General features: G+C 51.4%; 1 protein-coding gene across 1 annotated transcript in view; it reads right to left on the bottom strand.

The window, feature by feature from the left end:
• Positions 1-12,456, bottom strand: part of SORL1 (sortilin related receptor 1) — a 144,106-nt gene extending 131,650 nt beyond the window's left edge. The window contains exon 1 of the mRNA XM_032868990.1: positions 12,072-12,456. Within this exon, the coding sequence (XP_032724881.1) occupies positions 12,072-12,347 (276 nt within the window). The 5' untranslated portion in view covers positions 12,348-12,456. The remainder of the gene's footprint in view (positions 1-12,071) is intronic.
• Positions 12,457-19,368: the final 6,912 nt, after the last annotated feature.

Raw genomic sequence — 19,368 nt, 5'->3', positions numbered from 1 at the left:
AAGCCTCGGCTGGTCGCCAGCAAGTTGTTAATGCCCCCAGAGGTCACCCTGTCTGGGGCGCCCAAACCCAGCCCAGAGAACGCCCCCAGAGATGCTGATTTAGATCCCCCTCTGATGGGGGGAGGGGGCATTCCATAATTCCTGTTTTTAAAAGAGACGCTCCGGGTGTCTGTAATGCAGCTTCTCTGGGGAGCAGTGAATCTAGTCCATTCCCCTTCCTACCCGCAGGCCCTCGGAGCCAACCGGGGGTAGCCGGGAGACCCGCTCTTTTGGGGAGAGGCCGTCTTTGGATATCTGGGGTAGTTGCTGAAACTCCATAATCTGACATATGCCACACCGTGGACAAACCTCAAAAAACACTCTGCCATTGAAAGAAGCCAGACGCCAAAGGTCACAAGACCACCTGAGTCCATACATGAAAGATCTAGAATCAATAAATCCTTATGGATGGAAAGCGGACTGGTGGTTGCCAGGGGCTGGGGGGTAAAGGGACCTAGGGAGTCACCCTTGTACAAGTGACCGGTTTTATTTTAGAGCGATGGAACTAGGGGGGGTGGGGGTGACTGCCCAACGCTGAGAATGGACTATAAGCCACCGCACTATTCAAGTCAAAGTGGTGAACGTTATGTGAATTTCATCTCAGTAATTTTTTTTAGGGGCGCCTGGGTGGCTCAGTGGGTTAAGCCTCTGCCTTCGGCTCAGGTCATGATCCCAGAGTCCTGGGATCCAGCCCCGCATCGGGCTCTCTGCTCAGCAGGGAGTCTGCTTCCCCATCTCTCTCTGCCTGCTTGTGATCTGTCTCTCTGCCAAATAAATAAAATTTTTAAAAATCCTTTAAAATAATTTTTTTAAAAGCCTGTTTCTGTGACCTGTCAAGAAGATCACACTTCTGAGGTGCTCGTCTAATACCAAGGAGCTCCCGCTCTGAAGAACGGTGTCTTTCATCTCAGTCTTCCCGCTACCAAAATATGCAGCCCGAATGAGTCACAGAGGAGACGGGCTGAGGAGTGGGTCTCGGGCCAAAGCCATCCTTCAAAGGCTGTCGGTGGCATCTACAGAGCTGCAGCGTCCCCGCGGGCCTCCCGGTCCCCGTTCGCTGGCCCCTGGTCCCCGGCTGGAGAAACGGCCACAAGCTCTGGGCCAGCACCCCCTTCCAGCCCCAGCCCCACACTGAACACACCTTGGTCCAGGCCACCCCCACGCTGTCTCTCAGCCCCCCTGGCATTCCAAAGAGGTTAAATGATTTGCCTCATTATTCAGAGTGAGAAAAAGAATCTGCTGCCACCCAAGCCCCAAGCTCGGGGTTGTTATAAATAGAAGGGAGCACAAATAAATTGCTTGTTGTATGGAGGGACTGATGGCTCAGGCATTCACTTACTGACGAAGGCACTGAGGCCTACTGGGTGCCAGGCACACTTGGAGGCTCTGAAATAAATTCTCCCCTTGTCAAGGGTACGCAGAGCACGCCTCAGGGAACTCGGTGCTGCAAGTCTGACCGGTGATGAGATATTTATAATGAAACTGTCAAAGTCTGTATAGTCGACTGAGGCGTACTCAGGAGGATGGGGTCCTTAATGGAACAGGCCCCACGTCCTCGCCATTCATTTCTTCTGCCATCGCCTCTTGAGAATCAGTCAAACCCGAAGATCAGGATGTCCTAGACGCCCGCAGCCTGCGGTCCTCCCCCCGCCTGCACAGCTTCTCGCCAGAACGAGGGGGACAAACAAGGAGGTCTGGTTCTTTCCTCTGCCTCCCTCACTAGCAGGGAAACACGAAGAAGTGTTTTTAAAATTCTGCAACGAAGTAGAAAACACGTACCGCGTCCTTCATTTTCGAGGACAGAGGCAGCTCCTGAATCCTCTGAATGTCAGGACAGGCTCAGGAAACCAAAGATAGACCCCCGAGGTCCACGGATAACAAGGTTTTCTCAGACCATCCATTTGCACGACCTAAATGCTAGGTAGGCAAATGGCCCCTCCGTGTCCCCATTCAGGACAGTGAATTCACTATATTTAACAAGCCATTACCCTCCCTGGGCTCTCCACCTCTGAAGGAGAGCTAAAATCTAGTTTAAGAACTCCCTGCAGACAGCGCCTGCTCAGGGACCGCCTGCTCGAGCCCCTGACTTGGGTCTGCTAACGCTGCTTCACCCACAGTCCTCATTAACTAATTTGGGCTGCCCATTCTACAGATGAGCCAACAAAGGGGGGATGAGCACAGATGATAAAACGGAGCATTTCACCACCATCTCCTTAACCATAGCCATGAGCTGTCCTTGGAAGACAGGCAGGTAGGTAGGCAGGTAGATGTCTTTTGCTTTCTCTGTCCCCAAAGGGTGAGAATCCTATTTTCACGGACTCACGACACCAGTTCAGAGAGAGCTACTTTTATTTCTGATCGATCCTCAGCAAGCAGAATCTAGCCACCCCTGACCCCTGTAGGTGGCACCCTCCTGAGGAACCCCACTTTGTCACTGAGCAAACAGCAGCTTTGCTTTGTGGGAGGCCCCCCTATTAAAAAGAACCTGGGAAAAATCCCTGTCATGAAAACAATCACCCCTTCATTTACCAGTTGGTAAGTAAGAAAAAGAAGAAAACATCGGGCCAGAAGGAACCTCTGAGAACATCTAAACCAATGTCCACTATTTTGCAGATGAGGTTAAACCCACAGCAAGAGTTAGAGGTGCTGTCCCGCCGGACCCCAGAGCAGGGCAGACAGCTGGAGGCGACGGCAAGCCCCAAACTGGGCTTTGTTAATTGGCTGCTGAGCACCTAGGCCAGGGTTAGCCTCAAATGAGGATGCTCCCACAAACCCAGGCCATTTCCAAGAGCTCTGCAGGCTGCACAGCACGCGCTTTCTTTGCCCTTCTCTTTGGGCCCGCCGTTTCACCATAAACAGCCCCCCACCCTCGCTCATTCATAAATACGTACTGAGCCCTTACTATACAGCAGACACCACGCTAGGTGTTAGGAAACAGGATTTCTGGGGCCAGGGGCATAACTTCATGTGGGGAAGAGGGTGTGACTGCCCCAAAGACTGAAGACATGACCTACAGCAGGTACCACAGGAAAAGGGAGACAAGTTAGAGGAAATGCGATGGAGGAGAAAGATTGGACCCAGACGAGAGCAGAGCAAAAGCCAGGAACAGGGGAGACATGGGGACTGTCAGATTTGAAAAGTTACAAGAAAATGAGTACAGCCAGGAGAGCCAAGGGGAGGGCAGAATTATGGGAGAGCTCTAGGTTTTCAAGGGGGAAAAGAGAGTTCACAGCACCCAGGCTGTGGGTCCCTGGCTGAGAGCAAAGCTTTCACTGTCATATTTACGACAGGCGAAGGCACCACAGGCCACTGGAGACGAGCCACAGGCTTGGGTTTGAGTCTTGGTCTCCCAAGACTCATTAGCTGCAAAGCCTTCGGTACGTGGCGACGCCTTTTTGGAGCCTCAAAATACCTGTCTGTGAAACGAGGAGGGTAATTCTTATCTTCCTGAATTTATGGGACTGTGAGAAGGAGCCAATGAGGGGTTACCTGTGAACAGGTTTCATGAACTTCAAAATGCCTTCTGTTGGTGGTCTGTCATTTACACCAGAAGAAGCCATTCTTCACAAAACAACTCCATGTAAAAAATGAACGTTTTCCACCAGGGCTGGAAGCTAGAGGCCTCAGGGGTACCTGAGGCTGCCGCGCACGGGGGGGCACCTATTTCTAGCGCTTTCCTTGCCCCAAAGGAACACATTTAAATCCTGCATCGAGCCCTCCCCTTCTTGGTGGCTTCCTTACCACGCTGAGGGAAGCTAATGGAGGCAGAGCCCATGCCACCCAGCAGCACGGCTGCTTCCCCGGTAACACAGGATGCTCTCGGAGCTGCAGGAGGGCAAGGCGCCTGCTGGAAGCCCCCCCGCCGCACCCCCACTGCTAACTCAACCCCCTAGCTCAGAGCAGAGAGGCCTCTCACCCCATCCGAGCCCACATCCCTCCTTCATCTGTCTCCTCTGAAGAGTCCCAGCCTTGTTTGTGCAAGAACCCTTCCATCACCACCAGCAGCTGGACGGACGCCCTGCCCAATCCGCTGAGCCTCGTGCACTGTGACCTGCAGGATTCTTTTTAGACTTCTCAGAGAGAGAGCTTCAGGGGACTAAAGGTATACAGAGAAGGTAAGGCCCGGGGGCCCGGTCTCCCATTCTGCAAAGAATGCTTTCAAACACTTCAAGTCTCCCCAAACACTCGCACAGTTTCCCAGGCCATTCACCTCCTCCACGCTGTCCTCACACCCTGCCATCAGCGGGGTCTTCTGTAGGGATCCCTGGGCAGGCCAGCACTGGCCCTTCTTCCCAGGTCCCCAGGCCGACCCACGTGGAACTGCTGGGCTAATGGGAAACCGGGTTCTCTACTCTCTGGACCTCGCCTCCCCTCCCCCCATGACCCATCTCAATGGCACCCACTTGAGTGTCCACAGTGACAGCCTCCAAAGTAGCCTTTGACCCAAGGCTGCTTTGAACCCCAGCCCTCCAAGCTCAATGAGATCATCCCAGCTTTTCCCGATTTCTTCTGGACATAGAGGTTTCCTAGGAGTTCAAAATGTCATCAAAACACTATAAGCTTCCCAGTCCACCAGAGTAAAATGGATCTCACACCCGTACCAACTAGATTCTTAAGTGCCCCATTCAGGACCCACTCAATAGCTCAAATCCACATCTACGTAACATGACAATCACCCTAACCCACTTCCCCACTTCGATTCATAGTTACTCAGGGAAAGAAAGTTTCTACTACATAGGCTAGTCTCCTTTCTAAGCAACAGAAGCAATATTACTCACTTTCTTCATTTAAAACCCCAAATAAAGGGGGAGGGGGGGATAACACACAGCACACTGGCCCCCCCGCGGCCCAAAACGCCTATGACATAAGTACATCTTTTTATTGCCCTCGTCTGCCACTCAGATTTGGGACATAATCACATCAGCCTGCCTTCCTAAGAATTCGTAGCTGTGTTTTTAATCTAATTCAGGGGACTAGAGATAAATCATCGTGAAGGGTCCCGATTTTCCGAGCCAGGAGCTTGCAGCAGCGGCAACAGCAGCGGCATGCTAAGCTATGGGGCCAGCCGGGAAGTGGGTGGGGGGGCGCCCTCCATGCAGTGATGAAGGCCACACAGCCAGGCCCGCGCTGTTTGTCTTCATGTCAGCCTGCAGGGTCGCGGGGATGACAGACAGAGCCAGCTCCACGCCGGGAGTCAGGAAGAACGCAGGAAGTGGAGGGCAGGGGCGGGAGGAGACAGCTCCAGGGTTGAGGCACTGTTTACACCATGCACTGCTCAACAGACGCACGGGCCTAGGCACCGCGCCGGCAAAGCCTGGTCCAAGGGAGCTGTGTGTGCGAGGCCACATCAAAAGTGAAGGCACAGGGGCGCCCGTGGGGGGCTCCATCGGTTAAGCATCTGCCTTCAGCTCAGGTCCTGGGATCAAGCCCCGCATCCGGCCTACTGCCTGCTTGGGCTCTCCTGTACACACACTCTCTCTCTCCCCCTGGCAAATAAATAAATAAAATCTTTAAAAAAAAAAAAAAGTGAAGGTACAGAGACCAGCCTTCATCACCCAAGTGACTGATGGAAGGAGGCAACCGTGCAGAGGTCCCCCTCCGCCACGCCACTGCCAACCAGATGAATACTGCAACCCCCCAATCGTCCACGGCCACTGATGCATTCCTACCTACGCAGGAGAGGCCACTGTTTCGAAACACCCACCCAGGCAGGCCACAGCCCCAGAAACCTGGCTTCAGACTGCAGCCCTCAACTCTTGCTTTGGCCCAGCTGTTTTTCGGGGGGAACACACGCAGGCCTCTGCTGCAAAATTCAGTGTCTCTCCCAGGAAAAGCAGAGGGTCCCCAGCACTGGAAAAAGCAGGCCACCCGCCACCCATTAAAGCTATGCCTTCCAACACAGCAGCCCACAGCCACATGTGGCCATTTCCACTTAAATTTAAATTCATTAAAATTAAGTGAAAGAAAATAAATTGAATTCTTCGGTCGTCCCAGCCCCATTTCAAGTCTCCCACTGCCATATGTGCTCGTGGACACGCTGGGCCACACAGACAGAGCGCGTCTCTGGAACAGCAGAGAAGCCTGTGTTAGAAGACCTGCCATGAGCCCAGGAAGACAGGGTCTTTCCGCTCTTGGCCAGCAGCAGTGATACGATCGTGGAGGTCACCATTCTTATTAACATCGACCCAGTGGATAACAGAATGCTGTGCTCATTTTTAACTCCCCACGGTGGTCCTGATTGTTATGAAGTCCTGTTTTTATGGGATCCACCCCAAAGCGCGCAGACCATTCCTCGTGGGATAATAAAAAACCTGACGGGGAGGGGAGCAACCCAAATCTTGAAGCTGAGCAGCCACCGACCCTGCCTTCCTGATTTATAGCATTCTCAGCCACTTCAATGCTAGAAGGCAGCCCGTGCCACTTCTTCGAAGGCTCTAGGTCCGCAGGTCGATAAACCAATAAATTAGGTCGAAATTAACTGTGGCTCATTTTAAACTGAGGGAAATTGATTTTTGCATCTACGTGGCTGGACTGAATATGCCTGTGCCAATGGATTTGGGTGCCCCTACGGGATACGTAGGAAGGTTCTGCACTCGACAAAGAAAATACCTCACCCCTAGCAGCCCAGACCACTTCTAAAGAAATACTAAGCCTCAAACACTCAAACCAAAATGTAGTGAGCTCCCCTCCCCTTTCCACCACAACTAAATCTTAAAAAATGGAGGAAAAGTTAGTGTAATACTTCAGCTTGAATCCATTTCTGCGCAGCAAACTCTCCATTACCCACATCTGAAGTATTGTCGGAAATTCTAAACGCCAAACAGGCTTCCCCGAACGCATTTACGCCAGCCATTTCACAGATCGGCTACTCGAAGAACGCAAGCTCATTTTAATATTCACCTAAGCCAAATTTAATCAGGAAAGTAAACTGGTGCTTTGATAAAATGGCTAAATAAATATGGGGCAAAGGCAACGAGGTTCCCTTTTGGATTAAACCTCCCCTCCAGATCGTTAGAATGTTCCTGTCTGTCCGCTACAGTAGACAGGACTTGGCTGGCTCCGTCTCTCTGTGGCTCTGGGATGACACAAGGACGACACGAAGGTGGCTGTCATCTTTAAGGAGAAACAGACCAAAAATACGACAATGAAAGGACCCGACGACATCAGCCTTTGGCTTTGGGACACGAGTTGTGGTTAGGATGGGCCTCCTGGATCCCAGGTCTCAAAGCAATCGACTAAACATACCATTAACTTTATTTTACAGACTATAAAGAAACCATTCCCGAAAGGAACACGAGTTCAAAGCAAGATCCGTGGCCTCTCGGTTCTGACATTTTCACAGACCTGGGCTCTTCGCCTCTAGGGAACTGCTCTCCAGCAGCCTGCTCCAGAACCAGGGCCATGAGGTGGCTCTCCGGAAGCCTCGAAGTGCGACGAGAGGCCGTCTTCCTTCCCAGGCCTGGAGGGAAAGTAACAAGCCCTCCTACTCTATGACACTTCACGTAACGCCCTACTTTTGACAGTCGAATGCCACAAACACATCGTGGAGCAAGAGTTAACCTCATCATTCATGCTATCAGTGGCTACGGATCACAGAATGCACTGATCTTACCAATTCCGAATTTTCTGCACCTCTGTGCCATTACACGCATAGAATGTTTCTGGAAAGACATACAGAAAAACAGAGGATAGCAGTTGCCAACTGAGAAGAGGCAACACATAAACGGGGGACACGAGAGGGAGGGCAATTTACTTCTCACTGTATTCTCATACATATTTTATCTTGCAGACATGTATTACCCTCTGAAGGCTAAATAGACACGTTGGACGCCTTTTCGTTTCATCTGTTTACATCTCCCATCTCCTCACCCCTCCCCCGTCCCCTCTCCCTCCCACTCCTCCCACCTCTCACAGCCTCTGCCCACCATCCCCCAAGACGTACAAGCTCCTGATGAACTAAATGGTAGCCAGAGACTGAGCAAAGAGGCCCCACGCACCAAGAAGAGATGCCAAGTGGAACCGGGAAGTTTTTCAAGGTCACGTTCTTTGCCGAGCCAACCCAACACGCCCGGCAACTCCTCACCTACGTAGAAGCCAATGTGAAACAGCACATGCTTTGCCTTCTCATCTTCTGGAAGCAAGCAGGTCAGGCATCCTAACTTCAGAATCAACCAGCCAATTCTTCCCCAAGCAAGTGTATCATGTAAGAATCTCCTCGAGAAAGATCTAAAGCTACGCGGTATTTCATCCCCAAAGGAGGCTCTTTGTCCCAGGGCCTCGTGCTGTAACAGACACTTTATTTTTCAGTCTCAAATCAGGACACTGAATACTTCTGGCCTCTAAAAAGCAGGAATTATGAAGAGAGAGCTCACTGGAAGGAAAACAAACCTGTAAATCCTGTTGGGCTTTGTGCTTCATTCCAAAGGATTTTTCCCCAAAACAATACCATTAGCAATACCATGATGGCCCTAAAAGGGAGGATTCTGTACAACAGAACCCCCGTTCTTTATTCAAAATAACCCCCAGGACAGCACGGCAAAAGCAGGACTCCCCTATCCTCACCACCCAGAGAACCAACTCATTTTCACTCTCTGTCTGGGGGCTCACCGTGGTCCTTCTTATAAATACCTTTTCTGTAACTTGCATGTGCTTCCTACCCTCCAGGCTTCTCTTCTTCCAAGTGGGCAGTCGGTCCACAAATTATTCACTAAGGGCCTCCCCAGTGCCAGTCACAGAGAAGAACAAGGCTTGATCCATGCCCTCAAGGAGCAAAGAGAGAGATGAGACAAACAAGCAATTATGACACGAGGCTGTTAGTGCTGTAACCAAGCTCAAAAGAACTCTTCCCACTGGAGCCTGGGAATCCTAGGAGGTGTTTCTTGGCTGCCAAAGAAGGGAACAGGGGTTCTGCAAGCCAACACAGGAGTGGGGAAGACCATCTCAGGCTGAGGAAAAGCAAACATGATGCTACAGAGGCATGGAGTGAACACAAAGTCAGAAAAGAAACTCCGTGTGGCAAGAATTATGGAATTCCCCTTCTTGGACTCAGCCCCCTTTAGAAGGGGCTCAACTTCTAACCCCTGAACTTGGGCAGAAAAGTCCTAATATCTCATAGCAACTTGTGTTCACTACTCTTACCAGACTTTATTATTACAAACATGTCTGCAAGGAATCGTGGCAGAAGCCAGTCCCCCACATTAGAGAACATGAAGATAAAAACGATCACAAGATCGTTTACTCCGTAGGTTAGCGGAGCCGAAGAAAAAGAACCGACATGCCAACACCGGGCTCCTTCTCAGCGGCAGGCAGGTATCCCCCTGCAAAAGCTCTTCCCGAAGCTGGTGGCCTTAACATCACCCCTCCAGCTTCTTCCATCAGGCAGCCTCTGCCTCCAGCCCTAATCTGTGTTGCCAGGCATCCTCTTAACCTCACTCAAAGGTCAGAGGGCAAGAAGCTGCAGAGTGTCTGAGCCCGCTGACCTTATCCCACCATCTCCGGAGCCCTCCCATATCACACTACCCTCTAAAGCCCGACTACAGAGCCATAACTCCCCTCTATTGTGCCTGTGTATTTGCTCCCGCCCAGCACGTGTCTGCAACTGCACCTGCTTTATCTGCGCCTTAAACTGTAAACTTTCTGAAAGCAGGGATGAAAAATTCCCCGCCCTCCCTCCTTCGCCCTTCGCAAGCGCATCTCTATTTACAGCCACACTCCCTTCAAGCGATACGATGAGAGAACATTGCAATTCCTCAGGGTTTAAAAAGTGAAAGCGGAGGGGGGATGAAATGGAACTTGGCTTAGAGCTAGAAGCAGAATGGCCATATGATTTATACTTTGCGTTCTGACATGTAAGAGTGAGGACAGCGCTTTCATAAGCAGCAGGGACAACTTATAAACTAGGTCTGTCCCAGAGAAAACAGAGGCAAATGATCACCCTTGCTAGAAAGGTCATTCCAAAGAGAGCTCCAAGAGGGGCACACCAAACCCCTTGGAGTCCCTGACTCCAGCAACTGCAGCCTAAAGGGGCTTTGTCAGATGTGTTTGTGGCAGAAAGCCCAGGACCAGGAAGTTCTTCCTTCTATCTAACTGAGATCCTTGAAGATTCAAGTTAATGCCTCTTTTATTAACCTTGGGCCCTCAGAGAAAACACTGCCCGGGGCTTTCACCCTTGGTAGGAATTCCTCATTACTGGTTCAACAGCTAGCTCTCCAACCTTCAGCTGAACCAAACTCAGTCGGGCTGGTTCACAAATCAAACCCAAGGAAGAAATGGTACCTGTACACATACTGTTTAGACTGGGATGCACTGCCCTCAGCCAAGACTACAGCTGCAGGGGACCCGGGCTCCAGGAAGAATTGACTCCCTTCCCTCCCTCCCGCTCCCAGCCCCCAGAGAGCTGACTCAAGCCCACAGCAGAGCTGGATGGCCGGGAAGGCTCCATGAACAAGGCAGTCTCTCTTTTTCCCTCCCCTACTCAACACCAGGATGCTGCCGTCCCAGTCGAGAATGATGACCTTGCTGTCTTCTTTTCCACATACAAAAAGAAGTCTCTCATGAGGGTGCAGCGGGGAAGAAGGTCAGGACCCACACACAAACGGAGCTGGCAGGCAGGCCCCAGCAGCCTTGGCCCACAGCAGTTTACACGCACCTCTGCACACGCTCTTTCCCAGGGCCTGGTGGTAGATGGAAGTCAAGTGCTCCCACCCACTTGCCACCATCCCCTACCCCCTTAAGAGCCTTATATTTTTTTATTTTAGGAAAGAATTATTTAGGGAACATTGTATAAAGAGAGGTTTATTTGATCACCCAAAGGTCACTGAGATGATGCCAACAAAAACTAAACACCGGGCAACCCTGCCCCACGTGACCTTGGGCTAGTCATTTCACTTTCCTCAGCCAGCGTTTGGTCATCAACAAAATGGCACAATCAGTGAGATGGTTTATAAGGTCCTTCCTGGCTCTAAGGGTTGAACATTTAACTCTCTACATTTCCTGAAGAAATGGCTAAAGAGAATCAGTGAAGAGGGGCAGAATTCACACTAACCTTTTAACTTCTGCTTTAAATGGGAACATTTTGACTCTAGAAACCGTGTCATTTACCATCTCTTCTGGTCCCACTTTTTCTTCCCCACTGACCTTCTAGTTTTGCTGATGTCAACCTTAACCACAGGGCTAGGAGTCTCATGAGGCGGTAACAGGGTCAAATTAATTTTGCCAATGCCGATACAAACCCACAAACTCGGTCTGCTATTCCTAGCAGTAAGTCTGGCCATAAAAGTGAAATTCATGTTACTCGTGATCTAATAAGCCCATTGCCTGGACAGAAATAAATCATTTGCTGAATAACAATGCCCACCAAATTCTTGTAGTCTTTCAAATCCCTAAGGTCCATGAGTTAATATTCTTATCCAAAAATAAAGTCAGTATCTCAAAAGGGAAGGTGGAAAGAAAGGACAGACCCTCCCTCCCCCAACAAACAACAAAATCCAGCCCTTACACACACACACACACACACACACACACACCTCTTGCTCTGGGGAGAGCAAGAAAGTCACGCTTTCAGGTTTGCCCACCTTAACTGTGGTTAAAAACGGTCGGCGTGGAGTCCCCCTCCCCTCAGTGCTCCCTGTGTAAGTATACTGCAACCGCAGGCTGCCCTCGCCTCCACTGCCAACTGACGGCACACTAAAGAAACCCGGTTTTTCACCCACATGTAAAATGCAGCTGCACCCCTCCTCTACCTGCTGGAAACTACACGGGTGTGCACACACCCTGCGGAAATGGGCACTGCACCCCGCGAGTTACCTGGAAGACGTTTGCTAAAATCGACAGGAAGAAGGAAAGATCAATGCAATTCCAGTGCGAACGGTCACACTCCTGCGGGAGGTGGGGGGGGGGGACACAATCGCAAGCCGGGAAGTCCCCAGGGGCGCCGGCACCTGGGAGGCGGCCGCGGAGGATGGTTGCGGGGCTGAGGAAGTGCGGGGAGAGGAGAGAGCCTGGGGAAGACGGGTGGGTGGCCGGCCGCTCACCTGTCCGTACACCCTGATGGGCTCCGGCTGCAGGGCAGCGCTCCGTCTCCTCCGGAGCGGCTTCTCGTCCGCCCCCCGAGGCCCCCCGCGCGCCCACAGCCGCAGCTCGCGCGGCTCGCCCTGCACCACGCGGAAGCCTCGGTCCTGGGGCAGGGGCGTGCGGCCGCCGGGCAGCGTCTGCGTCCACACCTCGCACAGAGCCCCGGGCGGCAGCAGCGCGACCAGGGTGAATAGGAAGGGGAGTCGCGACTCCCTCCTGCTGCTCCGTGTCGCCATGTTCGGGCGAACGCTGCCGCAGGTGGCGCCGCCGCCAGGAGAGAATGTGCAGCGCGAGGCCGGGACGGCGGCTGGGCTGGGGCCGCGCGCGCCGCTCCCCGGGCTCCAGGCCGCCCGCGCCGCTCGGGGCCGCCCCGCTGCGCCCGCCGCCGCCGCCGCCGCCGGGTCCCGCTCGGCTCGGCGCGGCGCCGTCACGTGTGCGGCTCGCAGCGGCGTCCGCTTCGCGCACTTTCCGCGCTCGGCGGCCTCGGCGCCGCTCGGGCCCCTCCCCGCGCGGGGATGGGGAGGTCAAGGCAGCAAGCGCCCGCTGGGGTGCGTCCCCATGCCCGCCGGCGGGCGCACCGCGTCGTCCGCCCTGCGGCAACCGAGAGTTGGGCTGGGGCTCGCTCGTCTTCCCCGGAGTTAGTTGCCTCCTGTCCCGGGTCGCGTCGAGGTCGTCCTAAACCGCGGAGGGTCTCCTTCCCTGACTGCAGCAGCCCCGGGTCGCGTCCGGTCGCGGGATCACCTCCCCCGACCCCCGCCGCATCCCCACCTCCGAGGGACAGCCCGGAGCCAAAGAAAATTCGCTCTGAACACGCAGAACGCGGCAGCCGGCAAATCAGAAGCCGGATGAACCCGCCCCCATTGTGAAACTCACATGGTTTCTACTACTCTGGGCATCAAAACGTACCTGAAGTGGCCGCAGCCAGAAACTACCCAGGATCAAGCTAAACTGCTCGGGCATCGAGCACAGTCACTGTGCCCCCTGCACAGAGGCAGTACAGCGAGGGACTTGCCATGCCGGGATGGGTATGCAATTATACAGGGTTCCTTGCACACGGGAATACCTGTGCATAACCCAGGCCCTGGCTCAGGGGCTTGCTTGTGACCCTGCAGGTGACCCAGCACGGAGCCAGCCTACCTCTGCTGCAAAATGGACATATTCACGAGTCCGTTCAGCCTGCATTCTGCACCTGCTCCAAGTCTTCTCCAAGCCTGTAAAGCTTGTCACTGTGGGTAGGAGGGACAGACCCTCAAGGAGTGAAGGGGACCCATCTTAATCCTAAATTCAGCTTGAGGATCCAGACCCTCTCTGAACCGCGAGATACTACTCCTACAGTGGGAACTGCTGAGGCACACCCAAGGTAAAATATGTTTTTGCAGATTTGTAGGAAGGGCCAAGGCCTATCCACCGTGGCCTGTCCTCTCTTCCATTTTGTATTTGACGGTGCTCTGGACACAGATCCTGGTTTCTGATAAGACTAAAGACAGAAGAAGGAGCAGGGCTAAAGGTGAGAAGGCTGCTATGGTTGTACAAGTCCTTGGTTTCAAGGCAGGAAGGGGTGATCAGTTCAGCTCCCCCAAAATGCTCCTTGTTCTCAACAAACCATGGCTGCTTGATTTCGCCTCCTGCCCCAAAGTCCTCTCTGGTTAGCTTATTGGGGCTCCTTCCCTGCCCAGCACCACCCTGCCAAAGGAGGGATAGCCATTTCTCACCTCCTTGAACCCTGCATTCTGCCACCCTCCCTGATAACACGCCCCCCCACCCCAGAGCCAGCCAGACCAGCCAGACTTTTGGGGAACCTGGCCTCAGGATGTGGAGTCCCCTTCTTCTTCCCAACTCCAGTTTTCTCCCCGAGTCAGGTTCCCCGCCCACCCCACTTTCTGTCCACCTCAACATCATCATAGAACCACCCAGCTCTCCCTACCAAGCAAATCATTTATCCCCTGGGAAAGACAAGGAACCACCATCGGCTCCCACTCACAATCTAGACCAGCCTTGTCTTGTCAGGGCCACCTTACCAGGAGGGGACCACCCTGCCACCTCCGGGACCAACAGCAAAGACGCTGCTACCCCCATGTAACTCCCAAGGGAAAATGAGAGGAATGTGGCTAGAGTCACAACACCCCACAGATGATTCGATTATTGTTTCTGCCAACGTATAGTTAATGACAGCCTTCTCCGCAAGAGCAAGTGTCAGCGTCCCAGCAGGAAACAGAGACACGTGTCCCCTAAGCGTGGATTTGAAGACATAGAGACACTCCCCCCCCCCACACACACACAGATACACAAACTGCTGGCTCGAGGTTGAGATGGCAATTTGCAGGGAGAGCTACTTGCTGATTTTGATTTTGATATGCAACTTGGAAGCTGGAGGGCTGGCAAGAATGCTCAAACATGGTTAATTTACTCCTTGAAAGCCCTCCTCTGTAGTCATTATCTACATTCCAGGCCATTCTCAGGTGGATAATCGGCAAAGCCTGAGATCGTGTGTGCCTCCTAAGTACAGCGCAGAGTGGAAAATGCGCTGAATTTTGAGTTAGGAGAACTACTTTCTAACTTGGAGGACTTGGCCAAATAAACACTATAAGCTTCGGTTTTCTTATCGAAAAAAAAAAAAAGATATCTTAATCCCTATCTGTCACACAGTACCGCTCAGAGTATCAGAATCATGGAGATAGAATAAGTACAATTGTAAAGGCCCCAGATAGAAGTATTACGGGCAGGTGCATTGGAGACAGGCATTCTAGGCCCAGCTTTGCAACCAAGTGGTCATGTGATTTTTGTCCTGCTCATCTCGCCTCTCTGGGCATTGGTTTCTTCATATGCGAAATAAAAAGAGATCTTGAAGCCCCGATCATTCCCTCCCCCTTCAGGATGCCCACCTGAGCATGAGATGGGCGCAGCCCCAGGTGAGGCCACCCAGGGTAGGGGTGGAAGCTGAATTGTGCAATTCAGCGGGATGTCCCTCCTAGCTTCAAAACAGGATCTGTGTTGTAAACAAGCCAGCACTTCCTCCATGCCTCCAAAATAGCCTCAACATTGGGGTGGGAATGTAGACAGAGGCAGTGCCCTCATCCCCTTCTGCCCCTACGTACATGGCCTTGCTCTTGATGCTTTGAAATATCCCGAGGGAAAATCAAAATGCATAGGAATTTAATGCTAGACTCACAGCTATATAAAAAAAGACCTGAGCCTTTCATCAGACTTTAAACTGCCCTCCTCTGTCCTGCCCATCCTAAGCCATCCTGAGCTCAGGTTGGAGATGAATCTAGACAAAAACCACCCAGAGGTCTTGGTGTCCCACATTTTTATTCAGGTGGCATCATATTTAAAATAGTTAACAAAAGGGCGCCTGGGTGGCTCAGTGGGTTAAGCCTCTGCCTTCAGCTCAGGTCATGGTCCCAGGTTCCTGGGATGGAGCCCCGCATCGGGCTCTCTGCTCAGCAGGGAGCCTGCTTACCCCTTTGTCTCTGCCTGCCTCTCTGCCTACTTGTGATCTCTGTCTGTCAAATAAATTAAAAAAAAAAAAAAAAAGAAAGTTCACAAGAACGGCCATGAAGAGAAGTAAAAAAAAAAATCCCAGAAGCCTAACTGAACTTCTGTTCTCTTTCTCCCCTCATCACCTTCCCAAATGCCAGGATCTATCTGCTCACCATCCCCCGCCACCCTCCCCCCCAGCCTACCCAATTCCTATTCGTCCTCCAAGTTCCAAAGGCCTCTCTCTGCACCCAGGCTAGGTTACAGCCCCTCACACTAAGGTTCTAAGTTGCCCCTGGTCTTTGATACTTCCTCTCTGGTCACATTAGCTAGTTAACTTCATTTTCCTCTCAAACTACAAGCAGCAGGAGGACAACAATGGGCTTGTCTTGCTTATGTCTGTGTTCCCAGTGCCCAGGATAATCCTGGCACAGAGTGAGTGCTCAGTGATACTCTGGAGTGCAAGTGTACGAATGAAAGGGAGGAATGACCCCCGCCCCCCCGCTTTGCCTTGCGGTAAGGGTTTGGGGCAGTTAAGGCACCAAGGTAGCTGAACATTAGACCTTTTCTTATCACCACTTCTTTCTCCCAAAGTTGGCTTCTCTGAGTCACAACCAGACCTCAGAGCCACTGGAACAGAAAAGGGACTCCCTGCCCCATCACTTAGGAGTGGTGAACTTTAACCCCCTGCACGTCACTTTTGCCAAATAACTATCATTCACCTCACCAGCCAGGGTAGGATAGAAATACCATCTTGCCCCCAAAGGAATAGCACTTTCTCCGGCTGTTGCCAAAAATTCCGTTCGCTAAGGCGAAGCCAGGAATAATTGATGGGACTGAAAATCAGATGCATCGAGAACATAGAACAAGTAACTTAGATTCTCACTCTAGAATAAATTCAATTCAAAGAGGAGGTTCTGGAAATAGGAGTAACTTCCTTCTACATAGCAGCACTTTGCATGTATTTGCATAACTCATAACAACCTCATCTATCAAATGTCATCTCTCAGCAATCGGTTGAAGTAGACCAAACCAGACATCACTGACACCCCCATTTCACAGATTTTGAGAATGAAGTCTCAGAAAGGAAGATTACATCCATCCCTGGCCCAAAGTCATGCAGTTTGTAAGCTCTAGATTCAAACCCAGGCTCTCTGACTTTTTCTGCATCTGGTTTCCCTGAGGCCAAGAGCTGGTGTTTCAAGTCCCAGGTTGAGTAAGGCAGTGAGAACCCGTGCAGACAGGAAAAGACAGAATCACTCCGGTCCTCAGCCCTCCCTCTGCCCGGCCCTGCTTCTACCCTCTGGAAACCAAAACTGTCCTCCCCAGGTGCCTAGCAGAAGTGTGTCGCTCATTTGCCTTCCTCCCACCTCAGGCCCTTGCTGGGACCACGTGGAGAGTTATGTTTCAGAGGTCACAAGTCAAATCCTGTTTGCTATACTTTTCTAGAAAAATGTAATGAGGGATTTGGTTTCGAATTTTCAAATGGGGGATTTTGCACAGGTTTTTAGAGGCTCCTTTAGAGGCTCACAGGTTTTAATCTGGCTCTGCCGATTACCTAAGGGTCTGGCCTTGATCTCTCTGCAACTCGACTTCTTGAACTTTTACCACGAGAAAGTATTTAGACCTTTCTCACAAAGCGTGTGTAGCGAAAATGTAGAAAACTTATTATCATTATAGACATAGGACAAAGTCTCCTTACACACTGTTTGCTGAGGGTCCCTGGGAAATTATCTCTTTCTCTGTGAATCTAGCATCGAATTCCCTTCCAGGGTTTGGACAGCAGGGGTGGAGCGAAGGCTGGAGACTCTTTGAGAACCCCCTGACAAATTAAAGATCTTTTTGGCTTTATTCGATGATTCACGAAATCAAGCAGCATCCCAGCTAGCAGAAAGAGATTCCAAAGAGCTGCACAAAATGAAGAACATACAGGCAGAAGGGAGCAGGAAGAAGAAATTATTTATAAAAGCAAAGAATGAGGGGAGTCTGGGTGGCTCAGTGGGTGAAAGCTTCTGCCTTCGGCTCAGGTCATGATCCCAGGGTCCTGGGATCAAGCCCCACATCGGGCTTTCTGCTCAGCAGGGAGCCTGCTTCCCTTCCTTTCTCTCGGCCTGCCTCTCTGCCTACTTGTGATCTCTGTCAAATAAATAAATAAAATCTTAAAAAAAAACAAAAAACATAAAGAATGGATTGCTTGGCGGCAAGACCTCCTTTTTCTAGGGGACAGCAGGGGTCTATCAGGCAGATTAGCTTACAAGTGCTGACCAGGTAATTCCAAATTGACTGGTTTAAGAGTCCATTCCTGGGGGAAACTGAAAGTATAATGAATATTAAGTCTAAGTTTAGTGGCATGGGGCTTAGCACAGGTGACTCCATTTGGGGCCTGTCATCTTTTTGAACAGTACTTACCTCCTTGTCTAAATCATAAGTAGGTCTTTGGACCTATCCCCCTGTCTTGCATTTAAATGGATTATAGACTACTGAGTTGAAATGAATGGCTGGGGGCAGGGAGTGGGATGATTTTGAAAGCCCAGCTCTAGGGAGACCAAACTTCCCATCCAAGTCGCCACAACAGAGGAAGCTGGAAAGATAGCGGAGGGTCCTGTCAGCACCAGGTGAGTGAGCTTAGCCAAGAAAAGTGACTCCTTCCGTTGTAACATACCTTTATGTATAATGCTGTCATTGCCAACCACCCGATGAAGGGATAATAGGGCACAAGTTCCTGGAGAGGACCCAGACACTACCTGCAAGGAACTTGAAGAAAGTGAAGACAGATAAACAAAAATGGCAGGAATATTTGAATACGGTGTGAAATTAAGCAAGAAAGCCATTAGACTAAAGCGGCTGTAACATTGGGGCAGCTTATATAAGCCGACCAAACCCTAAGCCTGTAAACCCTTCAAGTTTAAGAAATCAAAACCTAAGGATGGCCCATCACAAATAACCAACTTGGGTTTAGGCTATAGCCAATCAAATAATTACCACTTCTCTTATTTTATTTATTTTATTTTTTTGCTTCTGCACCTTCTCTACATAAGTATTTTCCCCAGCTCCTGTCTGAGAAGCATTCCTAACCACTTATGGGTTGGTGCTCCCCCATTTGAATTAATTTTTGCTCAAATAAACTTAAAATTTTTTCATATGCCCCCAGTTTATCTCTTAACAGAAAAAGCTGTGCTTTGGGCGGGTGGGGGGAGATGATCAGTGGATTTTGGGAAGGTGAACTAGGGAAGCCTTTCTGGAGAAAAAAACCATTTTGAAGATTTTATTAATTTGAGAGAGAGAACATGAGAGCAGAGGGAAGGGGCAGTGGGGGAGGGAGAAGCAGGTACCCTGATGAGCAGGGAGCCAGACCTGGGACTCGATCCCAGGACCCTGAGATTATGACCTGGGGTGAACACAGCCACTTAACCCACTGAGCCACCCACATGGCCCAAGAACAAGCCCTTTAGAGCGGTGCTTTCACTTGTGCGTCTTTGAACATGTGAGGACGGAGCAGAGGGAGAAGGCTGCCATTGTGGTGCAAGAGGAACAGGAAGTTATTTTATCATCTGAGGAAAATGAGGGAAGTCTTCAAGGAAAGAGGGGGGCAGCAAGTAGGGTGTGAGTGCAACCAGGCAGGGTGGTGCCATGGGAGGAGCCTGGGGAGGCAGGGGGCCAGGTGTGGAGAGAGCGGAACCTGGAATGGATCACCTCGTCTGACCCCCCCCCCCACGTTAGGACGGGGGTGAGGGGTGATTTGCCAACACCCTGCAGCCAGGGCATGAACCATGTCCTCCC

Source organism: Lontra canadensis, unplaced genomic scaffold (assembly GCF_010015895.1).
Source record: "Lontra canadensis isolate GAN:19392208 unplaced genomic scaffold, GSC_riverotter_1.0 scaffold36, whole genome shotgun sequence".
NCBI classification, from domain to species: domain Eukaryota; kingdom Metazoa; phylum Chordata; class Mammalia; order Carnivora; family Mustelidae; genus Lontra; species Lontra canadensis.
Note: the sequence above shows the minus strand (reverse complement) of the source record. Positions and strands in the feature narration are given on the sequence as shown.